Source organism: Mytilus trossulus, unplaced genomic scaffold (assembly GCF_036588685.1).
Source record: "Mytilus trossulus isolate FHL-02 unplaced genomic scaffold, PNRI_Mtr1.1.1.hap1 h1tg000234l__unscaffolded, whole genome shotgun sequence".
In the NCBI taxonomy this organism is placed as follows: Eukaryota; Metazoa; Mollusca; class Bivalvia; order Mytilida; family Mytilidae; genus Mytilus; species Mytilus trossulus.
In genome coordinates this window covers 1,169,373-1,193,468 of record NW_026963315.1, presented here as the reverse complement: position 1 = coordinate 1,193,468, position 24,096 = coordinate 1,169,373, and the positions used below count along the sequence as shown (strand labels likewise).

The 24,096-nt window shown below is 32.4% G+C and overlaps 1 protein-coding gene across 1 annotated transcript in view; it reads left to right on the top strand.

Moving 5' to 3' along the window:
* The first annotated feature begins 522 nt into the window (after nucleotides 1–522).
* Nucleotides 523–24,096, top strand: part of LOC134701322 (uncharacterized) — a 28,474-nt gene continuing 4,900 nt past the window's right edge. The window contains exons 1-10 of the mRNA XM_063562458.1: nucleotides 523–574; nucleotides 2,873–3,226; nucleotides 8,270–8,551; nucleotides 10,024–10,317; nucleotides 12,032–12,322; nucleotides 13,327–13,641; nucleotides 16,525–16,815; nucleotides 19,731–19,844; nucleotides 21,629–21,656; nucleotides 22,495–22,526. Of these exons, the coding sequence (XP_063418528.1) occupies nucleotides 523–574; nucleotides 2,873–3,226; nucleotides 8,270–8,551; nucleotides 10,024–10,317; nucleotides 12,032–12,322; nucleotides 13,327–13,641; nucleotides 16,525–16,815; nucleotides 19,731–19,844; nucleotides 21,629–21,656; nucleotides 22,495–22,526 (2,053 nt within the window). The remainder of the gene's footprint in view (nucleotides 575–2,872; nucleotides 3,227–8,269; nucleotides 8,552–10,023; nucleotides 10,318–12,031; nucleotides 12,323–13,326; nucleotides 13,642–16,524; nucleotides 16,816–19,730; nucleotides 19,845–21,628; nucleotides 21,657–22,494; nucleotides 22,527–24,096) is intronic.

The window sequence follows — 24,096 nt, the reverse complement described above, 5'->3', positions numbered from 1 at the left end:
GTGGACTCTTGTCAAATTGTTTTAAAATTTTGGAGAAATTAAACAAACAGCATTTGTTTGGTATCTTAAGATGTGAAGTTAAGCATGTGTGCAATTTAGGTACTCCTAATTACAGCATCCCGGGTCGTTAGGCTGTTTGTTCAACCCTTTTTTTTCTATGATTCAGCATGGATTGATACTTAACTTGTGCAACTTTATAGTATAAGGATACATCTATATAATAAACACAACATTTAAACTCTTGTCTGTATTTTAAATACATTTAGGTGAAAACAAACGGATGCATCGTATTGTTTTTATAAAGGGACGTAACACCGCTATTTACCGTGTATTGAAATAAGCCCCGCCTTCTAACCTAATATGGATTATACACGGTCTCCATGCAGTTGCTTTTAACCAATCATATTCTTAGAAATGTATAGGAGGTAAGATCTAGACCTTCTCCAACATACGTAACGTCCTCAGATATGTTATTTTAAATGATTCGTTTAAAAAATATATAATAGCAATTTATGTTGTAGGATGGATGCTTTTCCATTTATAGCACAACTAACGTTTGTAGTATATGCTTTAGGTAATGTATTCATTTACGTATTTTGCTTATACACATGTAAATCACTGTGCATAATTCAATTTTTATATACACGGAGAAAGAGAGAGAGAGAGAGAGTAAAAAGACAGTCCAAGAAAACACTGTACGACAGGCAAAATTATGACTCGCAAGAGAAATTTGTGTACCACATTCTAACATTTTTTAGCTCACCTGGCCCAAAGGGCCAAGTGAGCTTTTCTCATCACTTGGCGTCCGTCGTCCGTCGTCCGTCGTCGTTAACTTTTACAAAAATCTTCTCCTCTGAAACTACTGGGCCAAATTAAACCAAACTTGGCCACAATCATCATTGGGGTATCTAGCTTAAAAAATGTGTGGCGTGACCCGCCAAACCAACCAAGATGGCCGCCATGGCTAAAAAAAGAACATAGGGGTAAAACGCAGTTTTGGGCTTATAACTCTGAAACCAAAGCATTTAGGGCAAATCTGACAGGGTTAAAATTGTTAACCAGGTCAAGATCTATCTGCCCTGAAATTTTCAGTTGAATCAGATGACCCATTGTTGGGTTGCTGCCCCTGAATTAGTAATTTTAGGGAAATTTTGCTGTTTTTGGTTATTATCTTGAATATTATTATAGATAGAGATAAACTGTAAACAGCAATAATGTTCAGCAAAGTAAGATTTACAAATAAGTCAACATGATCAAAATGGTCAGTTGACCTCTTTAGGAGTTATTGCCCTATAAAGCCAATTTTTAACCATTTTTCCTAAATCAAATATATCTTTTACAAAAATCTTCTCCTCTGAAACTGCTGGACCAAATTAATTCAAACTTGGCCACGATCATCTTTTTGGTTTCTAGTTTAAAAAATGTGTGGCGTGACCCGACCAACCAACCAAGATGGCCGCCATTGCTAAAAATAGAACATAGGGGTAAAATGCAGTTTTTGGCTTATAACTCAAAATCCAAAGCATTAATATCAAATCTGACATGGGATAAAATTGTTTATCAGGTTAAGATCTATCAGCCCTGAATTAATTTTCAGATGAATAGGACAACCAGTTGTTGGGTTGCTGCCTCTGAATTGGTAATTTTAGGGAAATTTTGCTGTTTTGGTTATTATCTTGAATATTATTATAGATAGAAATAAACTGTAAACAATAATGTATAGCAAAGTAAGACCAAGAAATAAGTCAACATGACCAAAATGGTCAATTGACACCCTAAGAAGTTATGGCCTTTATAGTCAATTTTTAACAATTTTCATAAAATTTGTAAATTTTTACTAAATTTTCCACTGAAATTACTGGGCTAAGTTTATTATCTATATACATAATTGTAAGCAGCAAGAATGTTCAGTAAAGTAAGATGTACAAACACATCACCATCACCGAAACACAATTTTGTCATGAATCCATCTGCGTCCTGTGTTTACTATTCACATACACCAAGGTGAGCGACACCGGCTCTTTAGAGCCTCTAGTTTGGAGGATGTTGCGGATCAATAACTATTTAAGGAGTGTGACAGAAAATAAGCCGGTTAAACTCAGACGCTACATATAAGTTTTAATTCGTATTAGAGGTGAAATTTCTCTTTTAACACCTTTGTTAAGGTTAAATATAATGTTTATGGAATATTATTAACCAGATTCCAAAAACATGTTCCATAAATTAAACACATACAGTTTCGTAAATCGTTTACAGGACAATTGAACTTTGCTCGAGGGTTTTAATATATTATATATATAAAATACTGTTTAGCCAGATTACCAAAGGAAAATATCGGTTATTAATATCGCTATACGACGTCGGGCGGCTGCCAAACCACCGGCCACAGTGTTCATGTGATAACTTGAAAACGCTTTGACGAAATCTTTTCAAATTGAGGTATGATGTTTCATGTGACTAAATAAAGGTCAAGTTAGATTTTAACGATTTTAGCTTTAATCGTTGTTGAGTTTTTGACCTTTTAGTAGCGAAAAGTGATACGTACAAACACTTGAAAACGATTAGATGAAATCTTTTAACATTTAGAAAACAAAGAGTATCGAAGAGTGATACTTGGACTGATTTTGGCCTTTCCATTTCTGAACTCTTCAAACATTTTTTTTTACTTGATGCTGCATTCGGGTCATAATTTACAAATAGTATTTTCATGCGGAAAAACCCGGTTTGCTGTCAATCTGACTGCCTCTTGTTTTCCGGTTATTTATATGTAAATTTTGTTGAGTGACTTATACACATTGGATAAATGTCCAAAACAAAATGTGACAGTTGAGGATTAACTTTGAATTTTTGAAGGCTTTTTGTTTCATTTTAGGTGAAACCCATGTACCATATCAGTCAAAAAACACTACTGTTTTTGTAGAAAATGGCAAAACAATTGTTCTTAATTGTACTTGTTCAAGATCTAACGACAATCATGTTCAAGGATCTTGGAAAGGTCCTAACATGTCAACGAGTAAAGAAGATAATATTCCATATGCAGAAGGTCTAGATATGAACCCAGAACTAAACATTTCAAATATATATATCATTGGTGACCATGAATCAGGAACATGTAACTTAAAAATAACCAACTTTTCAAAAATCAACGAAGGATCTTATGAATGCAATTATTTACTTTTGGACAACCTGAAGATCTTTGAACACACATACACTGTTTCAATGAAAAGTAAGTAAATTACATTTATACCAATAGTATTTAAATAATAGTTTTTGTACATGTTTTTTTAAAAACATTAAGACAAATTAAGCGCAAAAAAAAAAAAATAACAAAAAAAAAACCCGAAGAAATTTGTATAAACAATCGCAGGCTCATTGTATAAAAACGAAAGAAACTCAGGCGGAAACCCAGTTGAAATTAAACAAAAGAAATGGGGAACTCTTTGTTAGAGAAGGTAAAAAAGGCGAAGTTACTAAATTTGAATTGTTGACACCTGTTGGATTTTATGCATCTTATGTATATGTTTTTTACTTGAATTATTGAATTCAGCTTCGAGATATTTGTAAACTTTTAAATGATAGACATTTTTTCTCAAAACAGTCTCTTGTGGTAGGTGCAAATTTTCGTGAATCTTTTTTTCTGCAAAAGCTTAAATTCCGCCGAAAAAAAAATCCAAAGAAAGATAGATAATACATTTATCTTCTTAAAGCATTAATTTGCATCTCTGCCCCAGTTGACAGTTTTTTGAGAAAAAATCCCCAAAATAGGCAATGATTTCATCGAAAAGAGGAAGACGAGTACACCTTTTAAGGTTCAGGATTAAAAGTACATTAAATGATGCTCAATAGATAGTAGATACATTTGTCTTTTAAAATACAACTGGGACATAAGGATCGCAATGATACATGTACTATGTGAATAAATTCGTCGGTTTTCAAGTGCTAAATAGACAGCGCGTTATCACTGGCTTCCATTTTTACGATTATAAAAATTAGGTGGCGTTATAGGGAGATAATTTTGACGAAGAAGAATCCTGACTGAGCTAGCATGAATTTACTAGTAAATTAAGAAGTAAATACTGTTCACGAATGGCACAGCAATTCCATGAAATATTAAAGCAAGAGCAGGCAATGCTTATATCTATAAAAGAGACGCTAATCAGTTTAATATCTTTAAATCAAATCTTTATGTAGTTATTTTAATTTGAAATCATATTCATATTGTTTTCAATATGATATTACAGCATAGATGGAGATATAGAGACTATAATAGTCAAATGTTCCTCTGGTATGGACATTTTTGAAATTCCTGTTACAAATGTATTACTTTAAAAAAAAATTGTATTGCCCGATGTAATTTGTGGCAACAAAGCTTCCTTGATGCTATATTTGCATAACAATTAGCAGGGAATTTTGTTATACTACTTTCATTGGTACAATTAGACCCAAAACCTATCTCAATTTAACAAAAACTTGAAGGTTAACTCGGACCATACTCATAGAAATGGACCAAACGCCTTATCTTGAACTTCAGCTCAAGCTGTAACTGTCGAACTGGAAGCAAGGTAACCCGAATAACAACTCTAATTCTAAATTTACTCCGACAGTCGGAAACCAGGTTGAAATAGAACAAAAGAATCGAAGCTCTTTGTTAGAGAAGGCGATAAATGTTTACTGTATTGTTTACTATAGTGACAATTTTTTTAAAAGTTAATAGAAACAAACAAAATTACAATTTTCTTCTCAATTACGAGGTGTTTTATTTTAAAAACACCATTTGCATAAGTTTTCAATTTATCTAGTACATAATTAAGCAGAACAATTAAATATCAAGTCGACGACATGTGTATCTTTCAAGTTGGATGAAGAAAATGCATAACCTCCGATTTTTTTGAAAACATTACCACGGACGGAAAACATATCAATCTATTAGTTCAGTAATTTTCGTGTCTGCCCTTCCATTATGTGACTGAAGAAAAAATTCCAAAAAAAAGTAACAATTGTATCGAAAATAGAAAATCGAGTGCACCTCTTTATGTTAGGGCGTGTTTGAGTTGAGTATTTTGTTTTGATATCGTACAAAGTAAAAATATTTCATACATCGTCACGCTTCAGATTCTATCATTTTTATATATTAAAGCTACAGGTTGACTTTATAACACAAAAAAATAACAGTACTAAAAGATGAAATATATGGGTCAAGAGAAATACCTATCTAATGAGTCACAAAAACAGAGAAGGTGTGTTCGAATAGCTATTTTGTTACTGAAAGTACTTGACGACAGTCTTTCAAGTTGGATGATGAAAATGCATATCTTCGAAAAATTCTAATGTTTTGTGTGTGATAACTAGGGGTTATAGTCTTCATACACTAAAATAGTCTAGTCTGCCCTTCCACGAAATATTTAATTAGAATTTTTTTAAATGTTCATGAATTTAAATTCCACCTGACAACCGATCAGACAATAGTTTTAAGTTGAATCAATGCAGACAAGATCATAAACAGATGCTCACTAGCTATTTGATACATTTGTCTTTTAAAATATAACTGACATATAAGGATCGTAATGGTGCAATGTGGATAAATTTATCGGTTTCCATGAGCAAAATTGGTAGCGCGTCACCCCTACAATGGCTTCCATTTCTACGATTGTGAAAATGAACTGGCGTAATGGGGAGATAATTTTGACGAAGTAGAATCCTGACTGCGAGTTCTAACTCGAACCTAACCATTTAACCTCGTTCTGAATTGTACACCACACTTTCGATTTTGAAGACAGCTAGTGTCGTTTTAATTTTGCACTTATTTGACATCGTACAATGTGTATGCTATTTAACATTTTTTTTATATATATCTTGTACAGTTTTTGTTACGAGTTCTGTAAGGCAATATCCTTTTTATAATGTTCAAACCTCGCAGATCGACAAGGAAGAGATAAATCAGGTAACAAACATAAACTGAGGAAATCGCATAAACGCAAAAAGGAGCGAGACCGGATGCGTTTACTGGACAAGCATGTCCTGCTATACATGCATAAGCCGCCATGCGAATTCACACTCAATGAAAATGCCACAATTGGGAATTGGACAAAATCAGTATAAAGTATATAAGATAGGTTATATCACTACAAAAGTCAAAAAGTCTGAAAAGACCAGATTTTGTCTGAATTTGCATGAATTTTTACTTGACATTCTTAATTTGTCTGCATAATTTTTAAAAATTCTTGACATAGTATTTGTTTGTCCTAAAAGGTTCTTGATTTTTCTTGACAAGTGTCTTGACAGTATTAACATTGTCTTAAAATTTCTCGACACTTCCTGTATCATCTGATAAGAGTCTGGATTAGTCTCGACAAATTCTTGACTGTCTTAAATTTGTCTCGATCTGTCTTGACATATTCTTGACATTCTTAATAATGTCTGAATATGTCTTGACATATTCTTGACATTCTAAATAATGTCTGAATATGTCTTGACACATTCTTGACAGTATTAAATATGTCTTGACAATATCTCAACAGTATAAATTTCGCCTGAACGGTGTATGAAATCTTTTGGGTTTGTGTGGCTAAAATAAGAGGAGGGGGTTTTCGTGTTGGTCAAAGAATTTGTTCTCATCTTGATTCAAACTCTATTTTTTAAGAACAACCCAAAAACGTTTTTTTTTCATATTTGTTTTATTTTTTATCAACAAAAATTTGTGATAACTCCTTCCTGAAAAGAAAAGAAAATGTTTAGATCTATATTATGTATGTATGTTAGAGACCAATGAAATCATTGATTAAAAATTATAAAATATAACACTCAAATTTGAATAAAAAATAGAAATCATTGATGGGACCCATTATGAATACTTTTTTTATTATTATTCCTGGAGTAGATAATAATTTTCGTTTAATCTTTGGAATGTTTATGGCAGGTCAACTGATAACATCAGGTAAATCAGTAATTTCTATTTGAAAGTTGCGTGTATTCTGGGGTGTGTTATAACTTAATTTCATGGGGAACATCCTGTCCATGTATAATACTTAATATATATTCCAACAGATGACATTACACAAATTGTTCTTCTGTTAAATGAATGATTTTTATATCAACATAATTTGCTATTTATATAAACCACATTTTTGTACAATAATTATTTACCATATTAACATTGGATATTATGAATGTAGAGTGAAATATGTCTACCGTATGATTGGTTTTAATCATAATTAATAAGATGTAGGAATCAAAATTTTTAATTTAAAAAAAAAAACACATTTAAATTGTTTTATATCAACACATCCTCATTTAAATTATTTTATACATTAGATTTCATAGCCATATTTGCATTTGTGAAACTTTAAATACCCAAATTTTCAATTATTTTACATGCCCAACTTTCATATTTGTTGTAAGGAATGTAACTTAAAAACAACAGTATATTATGTAAAAAGAAATAAAGATTAAAGTTATATTATGAATATTGGTCATGATTTGTAAGACTCAGAACTGTCAAGTAAATTTAAGACACAATTAAAAATGTTCAGAATATGTCAAGCCAATCTGAGAAAGAATAAGAATGTCGAGATTATGTCGAGAAATTTCAAGACAGTATTCAAATGTCAAGAATTTGTAAAGAAATTTTAAGACCATATTCAGAATGTCAAGAATATGTCAGTAAATTTCATACAAATTTGATATAAATGAGAATTTGTCAAGAAAAATTAAGACACGAGTCATACTTTTGGAGAATGTCAAGTAAAAGTTCATGCAAATCAAGACAAAAACTGGTCTTTTCAGACTTTTTGACTTTTGTAGTGTATATTATACATATTATATTTAAACAAAAATGTAAGATATATCAGATATTTTTAAACTTTAAAATAAAGATAACTTTACATTGGATCAAACATATAATAGAAGCAAAGCCCTAACGATTTATAAATTTCAACAGAGACCCAAATAGCTTTTTAATTTTATTTCTTTTCTTAGATCGAACGTAGATTTTGGTTTTCCAAAATCATAAAAAAAAACCCAGATTACCCATTTGACAGCAGCTAAAACGTTTGATAATTTTGAAATTCAGTTGAGTTCTCCTTTAAATAAAACTCAGGTTTTGTACGCTTTAACTGACAAACAGATTCGGTTTTTGATTGTTTTTGATTGCGTAATGATGCAAACACGAAGCCTATCTAATACCTCAAAGGTATTGGTATATCTTGAACTTTGAATAAGAATAAATACAACATGCTAAATATAAATAATGTTTATTCATTGTATTATACAGCGTCACCGATGAACCTTGAAATACAAAGTGCTGCCGGCAGTCATACCATTCACGGAGTTGAAAACGTTGAGATGACATTAGTATGTACAGTAACACACGGTCAACCAGCCGGAGTTCTAACGTGGAGTATGAATGAAACGAGACTGACAGAGGGCAGAGAAGGACAACTAGATTATATTTTTATACCAAATCGACACGACCATCAAAAATTATTTACTTGTTCTGTTGAACATGAGTTACTGACTTCCCCACTGACAAAGAGCGTTAATTTGGACATCAAATGTAAGCGAACATTAAAATTAAGATTATCACAAAGTATTCAATGCTATCAATGCATTTACAACTGGAGATAAATATACGAGACCGACTTTGACTTTATTTGTTTAAAAAGGCTAACAATCCTTTAACGACATTTTCTGATATTTCAGTCTGATATAAAATGGAGGAAAGGATTGTATCTGCCGAAACCTACATAGATCACTAAATATGAAAAATTGTACAGTTAAACCTAATTTGGCAAATAACACAATAATTATCAAATGAATTATGGTGGCTTTGGTGTCTTCCTCCATCTTGGATTTTTAAGATGGTACCAATCACCTTGCTGAAAATAATTTGTCTCGTTAAGTTTTGATAAAATTTTTACAAAATATAAACTTTGACCCATTGACAAAAATATCAAAATTTAAAAATACTTGAACCTCACACTTTATCGGTAAAATTTGATTGATATATAGCAGTTTAACAAACACAAATTGTACATCAAGGAGCTTAATTTTGCTTTAACAATAGAACGTGATTTAAACGTGCAGCTGATGTATACAGATTTACCTCCCTGAAGTGTGATGTACAATATTAAGTACGAGAAAACTATTGGATATTTAATAGATAAAGGCAACAGTAGTATACCGCTGTTCAAAACTCATAAATCCATGGACAAAAAACAAAATCGGGGTAACAAACTAAAACTGAGGGAAACGCATTAAATATAAGAGGAGAACAACGACACAACATTAAAATGTAACACACACAGAAACAGACTAAGCATTAGACAAAATCCTACGAGAATAACAAATATAACACCAAAACCAAATACATGAATTTGGGATAGATAAGTACCGTGACACGTCTTATAGTAATGTGAATAAAATATTATTTTGAGAGTGGTTTGTAATTTATGTGTTTTATCTGTGTTCATTTTGATTCATTTTTTTTTAAATTGCCACATAAGGAAAATAGCTCAGATCGTCGGGGAGATACATCAGATAAAATATCATTTAGAATAAATTGTTTTGAATATACCTATTTTAATATATAGCAATAAAAATAGTCATGCGACCCCAATTTTACTACTTCTTACCTTAAAGCATGTTATAAGAGCTATTTTTTCACATTTTATCTTAAAATTATATGGTGTAGTTTTCTTTTTATCACACAAAATTAGATTTTCCATGCATTATTTATACAAAATCGGACTATTTTGTACAACCTTAGCGTGAAAAAAAGTCCGATGACTCTTGCTTTTTCATATATTTAAAAAACAAAATGCAACGAATTTCAAAATTAATCAATGAATTTTTATTAAGACCCCCTATTCACCTTAAATGTTTAAGAATACTGTAGTTTGTATTTTTTTTTAAATCAGAATAAACGATGAATTCCAGAAGGACAGTTTCCATGTGCCATAAAATCAAGATGTGTCATCAACTGTAAAAGTTAAAAATTAATGTTATTATTGTCTTAACTTTCAACAGTCAAACCATACGTGGCAATATTGCCTCTGAAACAAGATTTCCAGAGAGAAGGCACATCAACGGAATTGTGTTGCAAATTAGCAAGTAATCCCAGTGTCAAATATGCAACTTGGAAAAAGTTTATGAGTGTCGATTTTTGGAGAATAAACAGTACAAGGAATGAAACCGACAATGAAGATCAAATGTTCTGTCTTTCAATTTCACCTTTACACCGGAATTCAACAGGAATATATACATGCAGTGCAGAAAACATCATAGGCAAAGGCAGTTCGTCAACTCATCTCACTGTATTATGTAAGTTTTTAATCAAATCTTTATATACATGATAAAGTCAAACAATTATGCAGTGCCTGATGCCTTCAACATTTTGATTAGTTTATAGATTAAAATTATACATGTTATAAAGTTTCTGGTAAGGACGGCTATTTTATCTTTATATACAATGACAATGTTGTTATCCTCAAAGATAAGAATTAATACAGAGAATTCATTTTTATCAAAATATGTTTTCTTACAGTATATTGTTGGCTGGCTGAAAAAATGATTATCTGTAGATCATTGCCGAAAAACCACCATCATGTAAAGGAGAAATTTGTATGAATATTTAAAATTGTAATATTTTGCTTTTTATAAATTCTAAATGCAACATGATTAATTTCCAACTCATTTTAAAACAAAACGTTATTGTCGAGTACTATTCGTTGTCGTTTTCATTTGAACACCATCTCATTTGGATGTTATATGCTTACGAGAGAACAACAAATTTGATATTATATCATATATCCTCATAATAGGACTAGATAGACGTAACATCTTTTAAGCTACGCCCACACCTTAACGGATAGCTCGAACGGACGCCGAACGGACGAAAAAAAAAAGTTTTCCGTTGACAAAATTTGTATCCCTTGGAAGGCCGTTGGTGTACTGACCATATATAAAAGACTCGTTACGAATGGCTAACGGACACTAACACAGGATATGTAACGTACGAGAAACAGAAACGTACCGGACAGAAAGGATATCGAAGATAAATCCAACGAAGGAGTACCGCATAAAACGGACACCTAACGGAAGCGTACCGCATACAACGGATGAACAAGATTCGCGGAAAATTAAAGGCGGCAATATTAAAACATTTAAATCACATAAACGTGACCTTAAGATAATTAAACAGTTTCCGTGTAACTGGTTTTAGTTAATTGTCTTAGAAGGTTTATACTTCCAACATTTAAATTAAGTCTGGCCTAAATAAGAGCTACTTGATAGTATAGACGTGCTCTTACTCCACAATTCATCATGAATAATAAGCATTCATGACATTCAAGAAATCTGACATAACAATACTTGGAATTACTAGCGCGAAATTTTCAATTGGCATTTATTCGTTTTACATTCGATACGTATCCGTTTTATCCGTTATCCTTCAGTTCATGTCCGTTTCACATCCGTTTTATCCGTTATACGTGCGTTATACGTCCGGTAGAAGTCCGTTGGTAAATTGATCTACCGGACCTCAAACGGATGTATAACGGACAAGTAACGGATAAAAAACGGAAACAAAACGGACGAGTACCGTTAAAAACGGACGACTTCCGGACGTTAAACGGACATTTCATCCGTTGGATGTCCATTTAAAGTTTTGAACATGCTTAAAATTTTCCACCGAACAGAACGGACGTCGATGGATAAAACGGAAAGATGAACGGACATGAACGGATTGAAAAAAAATTGATCCGTTTGGCGTCTGTTCACGCTATCCGGTAAGGTATGACCGAGGCTTTAAGTAATGTTAAGGCAAATATATAGACTGAAAAACCCGTAAAAATCAGCAGTCACTGAAAATGCACATAACGTATCAAACACATAATAACTAAAGGATAATTGACTCAAGTTATATCATTGCTTTTGAACTGAACGTTATGATGTCAGTTAGAAACTATGAAATCTAAACTACAACTATCTTAATTATGTAACACTTACTTTAGAAGCATTTACAATTGTTTATCAGATCCACCGACAGTCACAGTTACGTACAAACGTGTTAAACAAACTATCCAGCTTCAATGTAAACCAAGGGGAGAACCAGACAATTACACTTTTGATGAATGGGAGCATAGATCAGAATTTAATGAGTTGATTAGACGTATTAAAGGAACACCTCAAGGAATACTTGCAATTAAACAATCAAAAAGTAGACATCATGAAGATGACGGAGTTTATGTATGTAGGGCAGCCAATGGTATCCCAAATTCAAACGACACTATTTATCAGGAGGGAAGGGTCGTTATTGAATCTACAGGTTATAACATGTTTCTAAAAGCAAACTTATTATTAGGCTTGCTGTGTAAATGTACCAGACAAGTAAATATATGTTGAAATTGAATCCATGTACTACATGCATATTACCATAAACATAAGTTTTACTACAGGAAAGGTGGATTTATTATACGTCAGTTGAAAATACATATCTACCAAAACAGAGCAATATCATATCAATTACAAAAAATACACAGTTCGATGTATCACCTTTATTAAACCTCTAAAAGAATCAGAATGATCGGATCGCAACAATTTTTCAGCAAAATTTACTGTGTTCCTCGTCTTTTTCGCTTGCAGTTACAACGGTATCGTTATGGTATTTACTGAGATTGAAAATAAATGACTAGTTATACCTTAATGAAGCATGTAAGACAGCGTAATACGTAATTACTAAGCAAGATAGGCAGGGTCGACATATTAAGAAGATAATAATTGTCCGTGCAAGTCAGGATTGTTTTATAACTATGTGTTATTGCTCAAAGAGACAAATATACCAACTTATGAAGTCTTCCCATAAAAGGTCGTCTGACTTCAAAGCAATCTCGTATTATGTCTAATCTTTTAACTACTTTATAAAGACAATTATGGTTCGAATAAAAATAACAATTTCTACGATGTCTTCAGTTGCGGAACGTCACAGAGAAACAAATTAATACGTGTACAATTTTGATTCAAATTCAATTGTATATCACTGCAATTAAATTTTGTATTTTATGCTTTCAAATAGATAATGAATAGACTAGATAGTATACCAGTATAGACTGTTTAAAGTCACGACAATGCGGAAACTATGCTGGCACATTTGAAGCATCGCAAACACACTTATGAAAAAATAGTAAAGGAACGGTTTATTTTACCAAGGATAGGCATTAGTACCGTGAACTCCCCATATTTGGTAAAACTCACATTCATAGATACTAAGTTTGTAATTAAATATGTATTGGCGCTTGTATGTGATAAATATATGTATCCGATCCTTTTCAGTCTTTCCAATATATCTGACACAGAATAAAGGCGTTCAGTATGGACAATATGGGGAAGAATCGCACCTTACCATATATATATACAAACATGATGCTTTGAAATCAATAAAAAAACACGGAGAAATTCTGAAATTAAAGATAAAAAAGAGAAGAGTTAAGACAAGTGATTCATTTCACGGGATAAATATTATGGTGTTCGCGATTGAATATTTGATTCACCTACCTGTAGCGACCGAAGAGGACTTTACTAATTACACAATTGAAGCATGCAATCATAAAAGCTGTAACAGCTTTATTGTAGAATTCAAATCAGCTAGTAAGTAAAGTATTTAAGTAAATGAACTTTAATATTATGATATGCTAATAAAATTGTGCAATACTAGAGGGACAATGAAAGAGAAAATTCGACAATAATAAAAAAATAAACCCAAAACACTTCATAACAATAAAGTATCCATAATACTAAAAGGATGCCCCACTCACACTATCATTTTCTATGTCCAGTGGACTGTGAAATTTGGTCAAAACTCTTATTTGGCATTAAATTAGAAAGATCATATGATAGAGGATATGTGTTCTAAGTTACATGTACAAGTTAATTGGACTTCAACTTCATGAAAATTAAACTACCTTGACCAAAAGCTTTAACCTGCAGCGGTACAGACGGACGGATGATCGTACGGACGGACGGACAGTCAAACGAACAGACGTACAGACCAAAACACATAATGCCCATAAATGGAAAATAAAAAAAAACACGAGCAACACGAATACCACCTAAACCTGAGGGTGATATCACATATTCTGTAATTATAATAAGGTCCTGATCTACCTTCCACATCCGTCGTCTTGCTCATATTGAACTTTTGGTCCTCGATGCTGTTCAACGTTGCACTTGTTTAGGCTTTCAAACTTTTGTATCTGGGCGTCACTAGTAAGTCTTGTGTGGACAAAATGCACTTCTGGCGTATTAAAATTTTTAATTTGTTGCCTTTTGTTAGCTATTATTCGTGTGTTTCTTTGTCAATTATGTTCTCCTATTTATTTATATTGTAGTCCTGTAATGTTGTGTTGTCATTTTAATGTTATATTTCACATGGCCATAAAAAAGGGAGGTTTGGCATGCCACAAAACCAGGTTCAACCCACCATTTTTTCCTTTAAAAATGTCCTGTACCAATTCAGAAATATGGCCATTGTTATATTATAGTTCGTTTCTGTGTGTGTTACATTTTAACGTTGTGTTTCCGTGGTGTCGTTTGTTTTCTCTTATTTTTGAGTGTGAAATTCACATTACTAAAAGACGTGTCACGGTACTTATCTATCCCAAATTCATGTATTTGGTTTTGATGTTATATTTGTTATTCTCGTAGGATTTTGTCTAATGCTTAGTCCGTTTCTGTGTGTGTTACATTTTAATGTTGTGTCGTTGTTCTCCTCTTATATTTAATGCGTTTCCCTCAGTTTTAGTTTGTTACCCCGATTTTGTTTTTTGTCCATGGATTTATGAATTTTGAACAGCGGTATACTACTCTTGCCTTTATTTATTTCTAATTGATATTAAGCTTGAAATAATTTTTATTTACACAAAACTTCCGGTGTTTACATTTTGAATTACCATTTTGGGAATTTCACTAATCAGAGAGAAGGGTGTTGACGACTTTTACAGAAGTAAAAGCGTCTGTGATTGGCTGATCGGCGAAGAAAACTGAAAAGAAACAACTACGGAAGGCAGTGATTGTGTATGTTTGAACGTTACGAAGCGCCAAATTTAAAGAGTGATTAGAAAAGTAAGGAAATAGCACCTATATTAACAATGATGTTTTACGGATGCAAGTTGGTGACATTTTGTAGGTATACATGGTTGGGTAAGAAAATAAGGTGCAAATAGTCGATAATCTTTTTAGGTGTAAATCGTCGGTGACGTATTGAGGTGTAAACAAACTCATCATAGATACCAGGATTAAATTTAGCATATACGCCAGACGCGCGTTTCGTCTACAAAAGACTCATCAGTGACATAGTCGGTGACATAGTCGGTGACGTTTTGAGGTGTAAAAATTCGGTGACGTATCGAGGTGTAAATAGTCGGTGACGTATTGAGGTGTAAATAGTCGGTGTCTTGTCTAGGTGCAAACTGACAGGTGACAAATTTGTAACAAGTTCAAGTGCAATTTCGTTGTGGTCTTGACGTAATTACTCGGTGACAATTTATGGTGTATATTGTGCCCATCTTTTTAGTAATAATGGTATCAACAATAGCAAGTACATTGATGCTGAAAGTTATTTGATATATATTAAATTACGACTAGATGCGAATTTTATAGGTGTTCATTAAAGTCACATTTGTAAGCTTGTTCGAGCTATACGCTACTTGTAGTTTTGAATATGTTTGTAGTTAACCGAGTGGTGATCCTAGATTGATATAATTATCTCGATTGATAATATATATAAAGAGATACATATACTAGTTTATAAATAAATAGTAAAACCAACCGTACCGCGGACCCAAACAGACCAATGGCAGAGCCTGTACGGTCATTTTTACCGCGTTTGTAATTTAAAATAAATCATCAAAACTGTTATATTTCATGTTTTTTATTTTTCTATTATATATAAAATAGATAGACATCTAGAATCAAGGTTAAACAAAGCTGTAAAGTGTGTTGATTCGACAGTATTTTAATTAGACGTCGGGCCGTACATTTTACAGTTATAAAAAATACCAGTAAGAAAATCCCCTTTTCTATATGACCTGTGATCTTTGATATATTCGTTAGTCAAAAATAATTTAAAAAACGTGGTATACACTGTTGAATAATTGGATGAGTACTCTATGCACATAAGGACAATCTTAAAAATATAAAAAAAAAAAAAATACCCAACTCCAAGGAAAATTCAAAACGGATAATCCCTGTTCAAATGGCAAAATCAAAAGCTCATACACATCAAACGAATGGATAACACCTGTCATGTTCCTCATTTGGTACACAATGGTACAGGCATTTTCTTATGTAGAAAAGGGTGGATCAAACATGGTTTAAAAGCTAGCTAAAACTCTCACTTTCATGACAGTCGCACAACAGTTTGCTTTTATTCATACTAAACAATGCAAATGATATTTATTTATTATTATCGTTTATATTATATCATCTTAAAGCCAATAATTGTTATTGATGGTATATATGTTTCTTTGGTAGATCACCCGGAAACTCCATCGAATGTATCTATAATAGCAAACGCAAATAATTTATTTGTGTCTTGGTGTCCAGGATTTAATGGTGGATTCAAACAGAATTTTTTCATTGAATATAAGACCGAAAGTTTGTCAAACTGGACATTTGTAGGACCTGTAACTGGTAACATGAAAAATCAAATCAATTTCACTTTGCACTTCGTAACTCCAGATAAATTTTACCTTGTTCGGGTATTTTCCAGAAATATCTATGGAGACAGCAACAAGTCCGATATTGTAAAATTTCAAATATTTGGTAAGCGTGATTAGACATTAGCATGTATTATCGCTTTTATTTACTAATTAAAAAACTCCTTAGATTATATATATTCATTACTGTTGGGTCGATGTATTTAAATATCTTTTACATGATTCGTTAATTTAATTCTACTCATATTCATAAAAATATGTTTTAATTGTACAAGATAATTGCCAAAACATATTAACTAGAAAACAAATTAGTGATATGAGATATAACAGGTATAAGGTGTACTAATATTTAATGACCGTACCAGTTTTATTGCAGTAGATGCACATTTTGACATTTAATATCTTCAGTGATGATTGATGCTTAAGCTGTTTGATAATTCAAACCATAAGAGTTGATAATACAAACAAAAAATCAATGCTTAAAGCTCCTTGATAGTTAAAAAGGTGACAAAACGTTGAGTAGCTAAAAAAACCCCGAAAGAGACGAAATTTATATTCAAATCAGGACAAGGAATATCAACTATTAACAAGGAATATATATATATATATATATCTATATAACTACAAAATTTGATAACACCTATTTCAATAAAACAATATACATACGACATAAAGGTACCGGCTTATGCATCGTTTATTATCAAACAAAAATTTGTCCTATCCTGTTGTTATATATATACAGTCCGCCAACAGTTAAGCACCACCTAAATATAACTTGCAATATTTTTTTAACTATTGCGAAAAAATTATTAATGTTTGGTTTTGCCTTTAACATACTATAAGAAAATTCATTGCGACCAACAAGAATGAACTCCGATAAACTCGTCAAGCAACTTTTTACTCAAGGTCATCTGCACTTACAAATACACTGTTTCGAAACCTTTAAATCACCTTTATACTGTCATGCGTACAGGTGAAATTTGACCTTCATCAAGTCATTGTGTAATATTGCAAGGCGTAAGTTGTCTGTGGCTGAACTTTGGCAAGCAATGTGCATGTCAAATGCCAATAGGAGAACTAGGAAAATTAGTAACCATTGCAATGTTAATCACACTGTCATTGTCAGACTTTCACAACGACATGTTGACACAGACACTACAAATGATTGACCTAGCCCCGGAATACCCCGTTTAACTACCCGTCGTGATGACAGAATGCTTATTCGTCGTGCTAAAGCCAGTCCATTTACTACAGCCCCGCAGCATAGACACCACTGGCCTCCAGGTGGTCGTGTTGAGTGTTCGCACATTGATTATTCGACTTCATAGAGGCAACCTTAGAGCACGTCATGTTGTCAAGAAACCAGCCCGAACAGCAAGGCACCATATAATCAGGTTTTAATGAGATAATGACCATCGACGCTGGATCATGAGAAGCTGGGAAAACATTCATTGGTCAGATGAGAGCCAGTTTCTGTTACGACAAGCAGACAACAGAACACGAGTTTGGCGGGAACATAAAACTGCCTATGACAAAAAAATCAACATTTGCCCAACGACTGCATTCGGTGCTGGTGGTGTTGCAGTATGAGGTTGCTTCTCATACCGTTGTAGCTGTGTATGCATATTCTGCAGGGTAACATGAACGGGCAGACATAAAGGGATTTGGTGCTCAGAAACATTGTAATCCCTCATTTTGACAATCACTCACTTGCGTCAAGTTCCTTGTACATGGACGACCACGCTAGACCACACAGGGCAAGGATTGTAACCGAGTACAAAGAGCAAGAAGCTAATGACACTATCTTTTGGCCGTCCATGTCTACAGACATGAACCCTATCGAACTTGTCTGGGATGCCATTGGCAGAAATCTCAATCGCAGGACCCATCACTGCAAAATCATGGCGATTTAGATGTGGCAATTGTTGATGAATGGAAAAGATTTCCTCAAATAAGGTTCAGAATGCTTGTACAGAGTATGAGACGCCGTGTTATGGAACTGTACCGGAAGAAAGGTGGTTACACAGCATATTAACTCAAATATTGACAGATTATTTGTAGAGAATTTTAATGATATTGGGTTATAAATTGTTGTAAAAAAATAAAATCACAGTGAAACTTAAATTCCGTTTCTGATTGGTGTAATTTGCACTATTTCTATGAACGCAACATTTTAATGCGTACCTTGACCTATAATGGTTTACTTTTATAAATTGTTATTTGGATGGAAAGTTGTTTCATTGGCACTCATACCACATCTTCTTATATCTATAGAACCTGCATAAATGACAAACTTAAGTTTATGGTTTGTTTGTGGTATCTGTTAATAAAATTGCTGCATGAATGTGTTCTCGGATCTCCTGTAGTTGGTGATCGCAATACTGGTATACCAGTATTGTTCACAATACTGGTATACAAATTTTGTACCAGTATTGTAACTTTTTATAAAAAAAAACAACAATACTGGTACCTTACTGATATACCAGTATTGTAGTTCTATTGTTGACTAGATTATATTGAAGATCAAAAGGAGATTACATGAACTCAAAAAGATTATAGAGGATAATTGTGAAATTAATTAACAACCAGTTTAAAGTCATTACTATTCTTTCATTGATTTGTATAATTTGTGTATAAATTTTATATTATGCTGTATTTTATCTATTGGATATAAATATTGTGTAAATCCAATAGGCTGTATTTGCTGACGGAAATAAAGTATTATTATTATTATTATACTTGCACAAATAAACAAAGGATTATTGAAATTAACTCATATCATCTTTATTATTTTAACAATTGCTAATAATTATATCATATTTATATATTTTATTGAATTCAATATAGACGGACAGTATATATAAAACGTGAAAATAAATTCACTTCTGAACTTTCAAATATTACCTAGAATATTGGGGCTTTATCGTATACTCCCAAAAAGTAATGCTTTTACTTTTATGTCAGTAACAACATTGAAAAGAGTCAACTATATATTGTTTAAAAGAATCCTTTTGTTTCAAGATCAAATTGAAAACAATGAGTCAAGTCAAGACTTGAACAAGATAGTTTCCTCAGTCGTCATTTCATGTGTGATCGGCTCAATGTTTGGGATTGCCTTTTATGTGAAAAGACGAGGTAAGCTTTAATTCCTTACTTGTACTAACTTATTATTACTCATTTCACTCAATTCAATATCGAATTTATAATTAAATAAATAAACTAATATGATACGATCTAAATCATGTACATACGACATAATAGATAATTTGACAACGGTTACGCAATCACATGATATTGCAGACAACGGTACTGTCGTGTGTTGAGTGAAATAACTGTATTTTTTAATTTGATTATTTATAAGTTTGTTAGTTTGGGTATGTTGTCATCCTACACAGCAATGTTAAGCTCTAAAATGGATAATTCGAGTACAATTCCCGATACATACTGAATTTACCCATACGTTACAGCGACTACGGAAAAGTGGGAGAGTATCGAAATGGCAGAAAATTCTCAATTATTTTTCCGAGATTCGATTTAATCTATTCATGCTATTCGTAGAAACAGAAAATATCTTTTCATGTTGTAAAACCAATTTTTTGGAAAATGGGAAATACTTAATTCCGTTTTTAGAATAAAAGTTTTTTTAGAAACGTTAGCTTTTTGATTTCTTCATTTAAATGTCTCTTTTGTTTGTTTTTGGTATTTATTGTTGATTGAATCCCAAACGTTCCAATGAAGTTCAATTTCTAGTTATCTTGCGTACATACTTAACTTGAAATTCCCATGAATCCTTTGCAACATTCAAAAGTGACATAGACTTGACACAACCATCTATCATGTTTGTGCTAAAACTAAGCACAGGATTTTTCTTAAGGGAAAGAAAAAAACCCGTTATAAATAGCGTGCATCCAAGCGTTCTTTGGACTTACATTTGACAGGAATGCTAAAAACCAAAACATTTAAAAGCCAAAATGGTTTAAATGAGAACTATGTAGAGTTATTTCTACTAATGGGACATACACAGTAGCCAAGTTCATCGAATATCTACTTTAACTAAGTGAGTTTGGACCTTAGTTTCTTAGTAATGACTTTGTTGATCAATTGGGACATTCACTAACACATATTTTAAGTAATGTTAGTGCCGAAACACTGGCGTCTGAAAGAGTAGCACCTTCGGAGATTAACATTTCACTATCATTATCTACATTTTTTGTAAAGCTACTTTAACTTCACGTTCCGCTATATAGATAGGATAAAAAACGCAACAGATACAGTTAAATATACCTAGTATCTTGACTTACATACAGAAATTAACAATAGCGGTCGGTTGAAAACAAAACTTTACGAGAAAAGAGATGATTTCAGCTTCTAAACTGTGAACTCCCATTTCTATGTTGAAACATTCCTGCACACGGAGTATACGTATACATCTTCCAGACGTTCTAAAACATATTCTAAGGCTTGTATTTTCTACCATGATTTTCTTGATATAGGATAACTGCTCACATGGACGTTATTAAGACAAGAGTTTCAAGTTGTGAAGTTGAAATCGTCCTTTCGTAAATTTTAAGGACACCATAACGAGTTTGATGGCCGTTATGGAATATCATTTCATAAGTGACAACGGATATGTTCCAATAGCACAATCCCGTCCCTTTTCCCCCACTGTGACCTACCGAATTAGACTTATCATTGCATTTGTAATTAGATAAGCAACATACATATAAATGGTTTAACTTGTGCCACATGTAGAGTAAGATCTGCTTACCTGAGATCACATATGCATCCAGTTGTTGGTGAGGTTCGTGTTGCTCAGTCTTTCTACGGTATTTCTATGTTGAATTTTGTGAAATGGTGTTTGTATGTTTGTCTTTTTTTCCTTTTTAAACATGATGCTTATTCATGCTTCCTTTTCACAGTATCAAGATCACAACAAAGTAATTATGGGTAAGCATCCTCCTCCTCCTCCATCATCTTCCTCAACATCCTCCTCCTCATTCTCCTCATCCTCATCATCTTCATCCTCATCCTCATCCTCATCCTCATTATCATTATCATCATCATCATCCTATCATCATCATCATCCTCCTCCTCCTTCTCATGCTTCCTTTTCACAGCATCAAATTCACAACAAAGTAGTTATGGGTAAGCATCCGTCTCCTCCTCATGTTCATCCTCCACCTCCATCATCTTCCTCATCATCCTCCTCCTCATCATCATCATCGTCATCATCATCATCATCATCATCATCATCATCATCATCATCATCATCATCATCATCATCATCATCATCATCATCATCATCATCATCATCATCATCATCATTATCATCATCAGCATCATTATAATCATCATTATTATTTGATTTAGATACCTTATAATTATTGCTTGGAATTAGTTAAAGGCAGAAATAAATACAAATTATATATCAAAAACATTTTTCGGCAATGTTGATGATTTCTCTGACAAACATATTATTGGAAAGCAGTTATTTAGAGTCCACACATACAGCGTGCGTGTCAAATCTCTGTAACATCAAACATGTAAAGTATAATGCATGTATGATTCCATTTTGTATGTAGGATGGACACCTAAGGAAAGATTTTTAACTAATCCTATAGTTTCAAATAAACATATATAAACATTCATTCAAAGTAGAATCAAGGACAACAATAAATGTGTTACAGGTTTTTTTATTCGGATATTCTGCTACATGTAACTTGTAACCCATAATGATAATAATCCTGCTTTATAATAGTTATTTTACCTCAATATGTGTTTGCAGTTCTGATGACAACTCCGGAATAGACAACCGAGGTATATTTCTATAAAGTTTAGACTTTTCAATATCTTTGTATTCTACTAAACTTACTCCGTCTCTAAATGGCTTATGCCTAAATCTCTCGATTCTTGATATAGCACTAAGTTTCACAATATAATATATATTATATAAACATTCATTCAAAGTAGAATCAATGATCTTTAGATGCGTAGTTAAAAGATTACTTTTATCATTTTTACCTAATATACATTATATCTTATCATCATTTTTCAGTTATCATGTATTTATCTCTTTTCAGATATAATGTATACTAACATCGATTCTAACGTAAAATGTAAATTGTAAAGTCGCTTGCATGTTTCTTTATTATAAGATTTCAATATCGTTTGATTATGGTGACCAAAGGATGAAGGTTCAAAAGCCTAAATATTTTTATGAAGTTTACACCTCATGTCAAGAAACAGTATGTAAATGGGCTTTGTCACAGATTTTGGTGAAACTCAGCATACAACTTTAGGAAGATTAATTATAACTAAAAATCGAAAAATAAACCATGTATCTCTTTTATTTTCTGCAATATTACTGATTCCGTCAAAATTGGTGAACATTTGTATAGAAAATAGTGCGCACACAAAATGTGCGAAAAACTAGATTTTTCTAAAGAAAAGCAATTTTCTGTTTTAATGATAAAAAAATCATCTAACTTTTAAAAGTATGACTTTTTCACATGTTAGGTGTAAAATTTCAATTTTATTCATTTAATCGTTTATTTCATAAGAATTATTTACCTGTTCTACGATTACATGCATATACTTAAGCTTATTACTACAACTTTTGTATAAACAACATCTTTTGTTCTTAATTAAAAAGTTAAGACAGAATAGTAAAATCATAATTGTTGAAAAAGCCAGAAGACACTACCGAATAGATCTTAGACTGAATGATCAACCTTACCAATAGACGAAAAATTTTGCTTCATTTAAACATATTTTGTTTTCCGGGTTTACAGTCAGGCTTTGAGTTAATTATGCGAAAAACGAAAGCAGGAGTAATGAGAATTTCGTTTTCGTTAACTTTTTTTCAGTATTCACAATCAGAATTCTAATGAATACTGATATACTGTTTATTTACGAATCAAACGGCACGTATATTTGAGCATGCATTGATATTGCGATTATCTTAATGTTATATTAAGTATTTGTCGTATAAAAGCATCTTTTAGCGTTTAAATATTTCCCTCTTATTCTTGACGATGATTTATACTTTCCTCGATCTTTTTTTTAATTATAACATGGGGTTCGTTTAATCTCATTCATTCATTGGTCATAATTGTTTGTGACGTAAAATTGTCTTACATTCTTCAGTGTTTTTAGTCATTACGAAGTCGCGAAAAAAGCGACCATAACTTATGCAATCAAATAAAAAGCTCAAATCTTTTTTCAGATCATTCAAAAACAATGACACAGCTTTCCTCGTCTATACTCCACCAACAATGTTCATGAAATACGATATTTCTTGACTATATACATGTAAAACGCTCGGCAAGCCTCGAGCCTTAATTATGAAAAAAAAAATCTTGAGTTGAGAAATATTGTATCACACTCG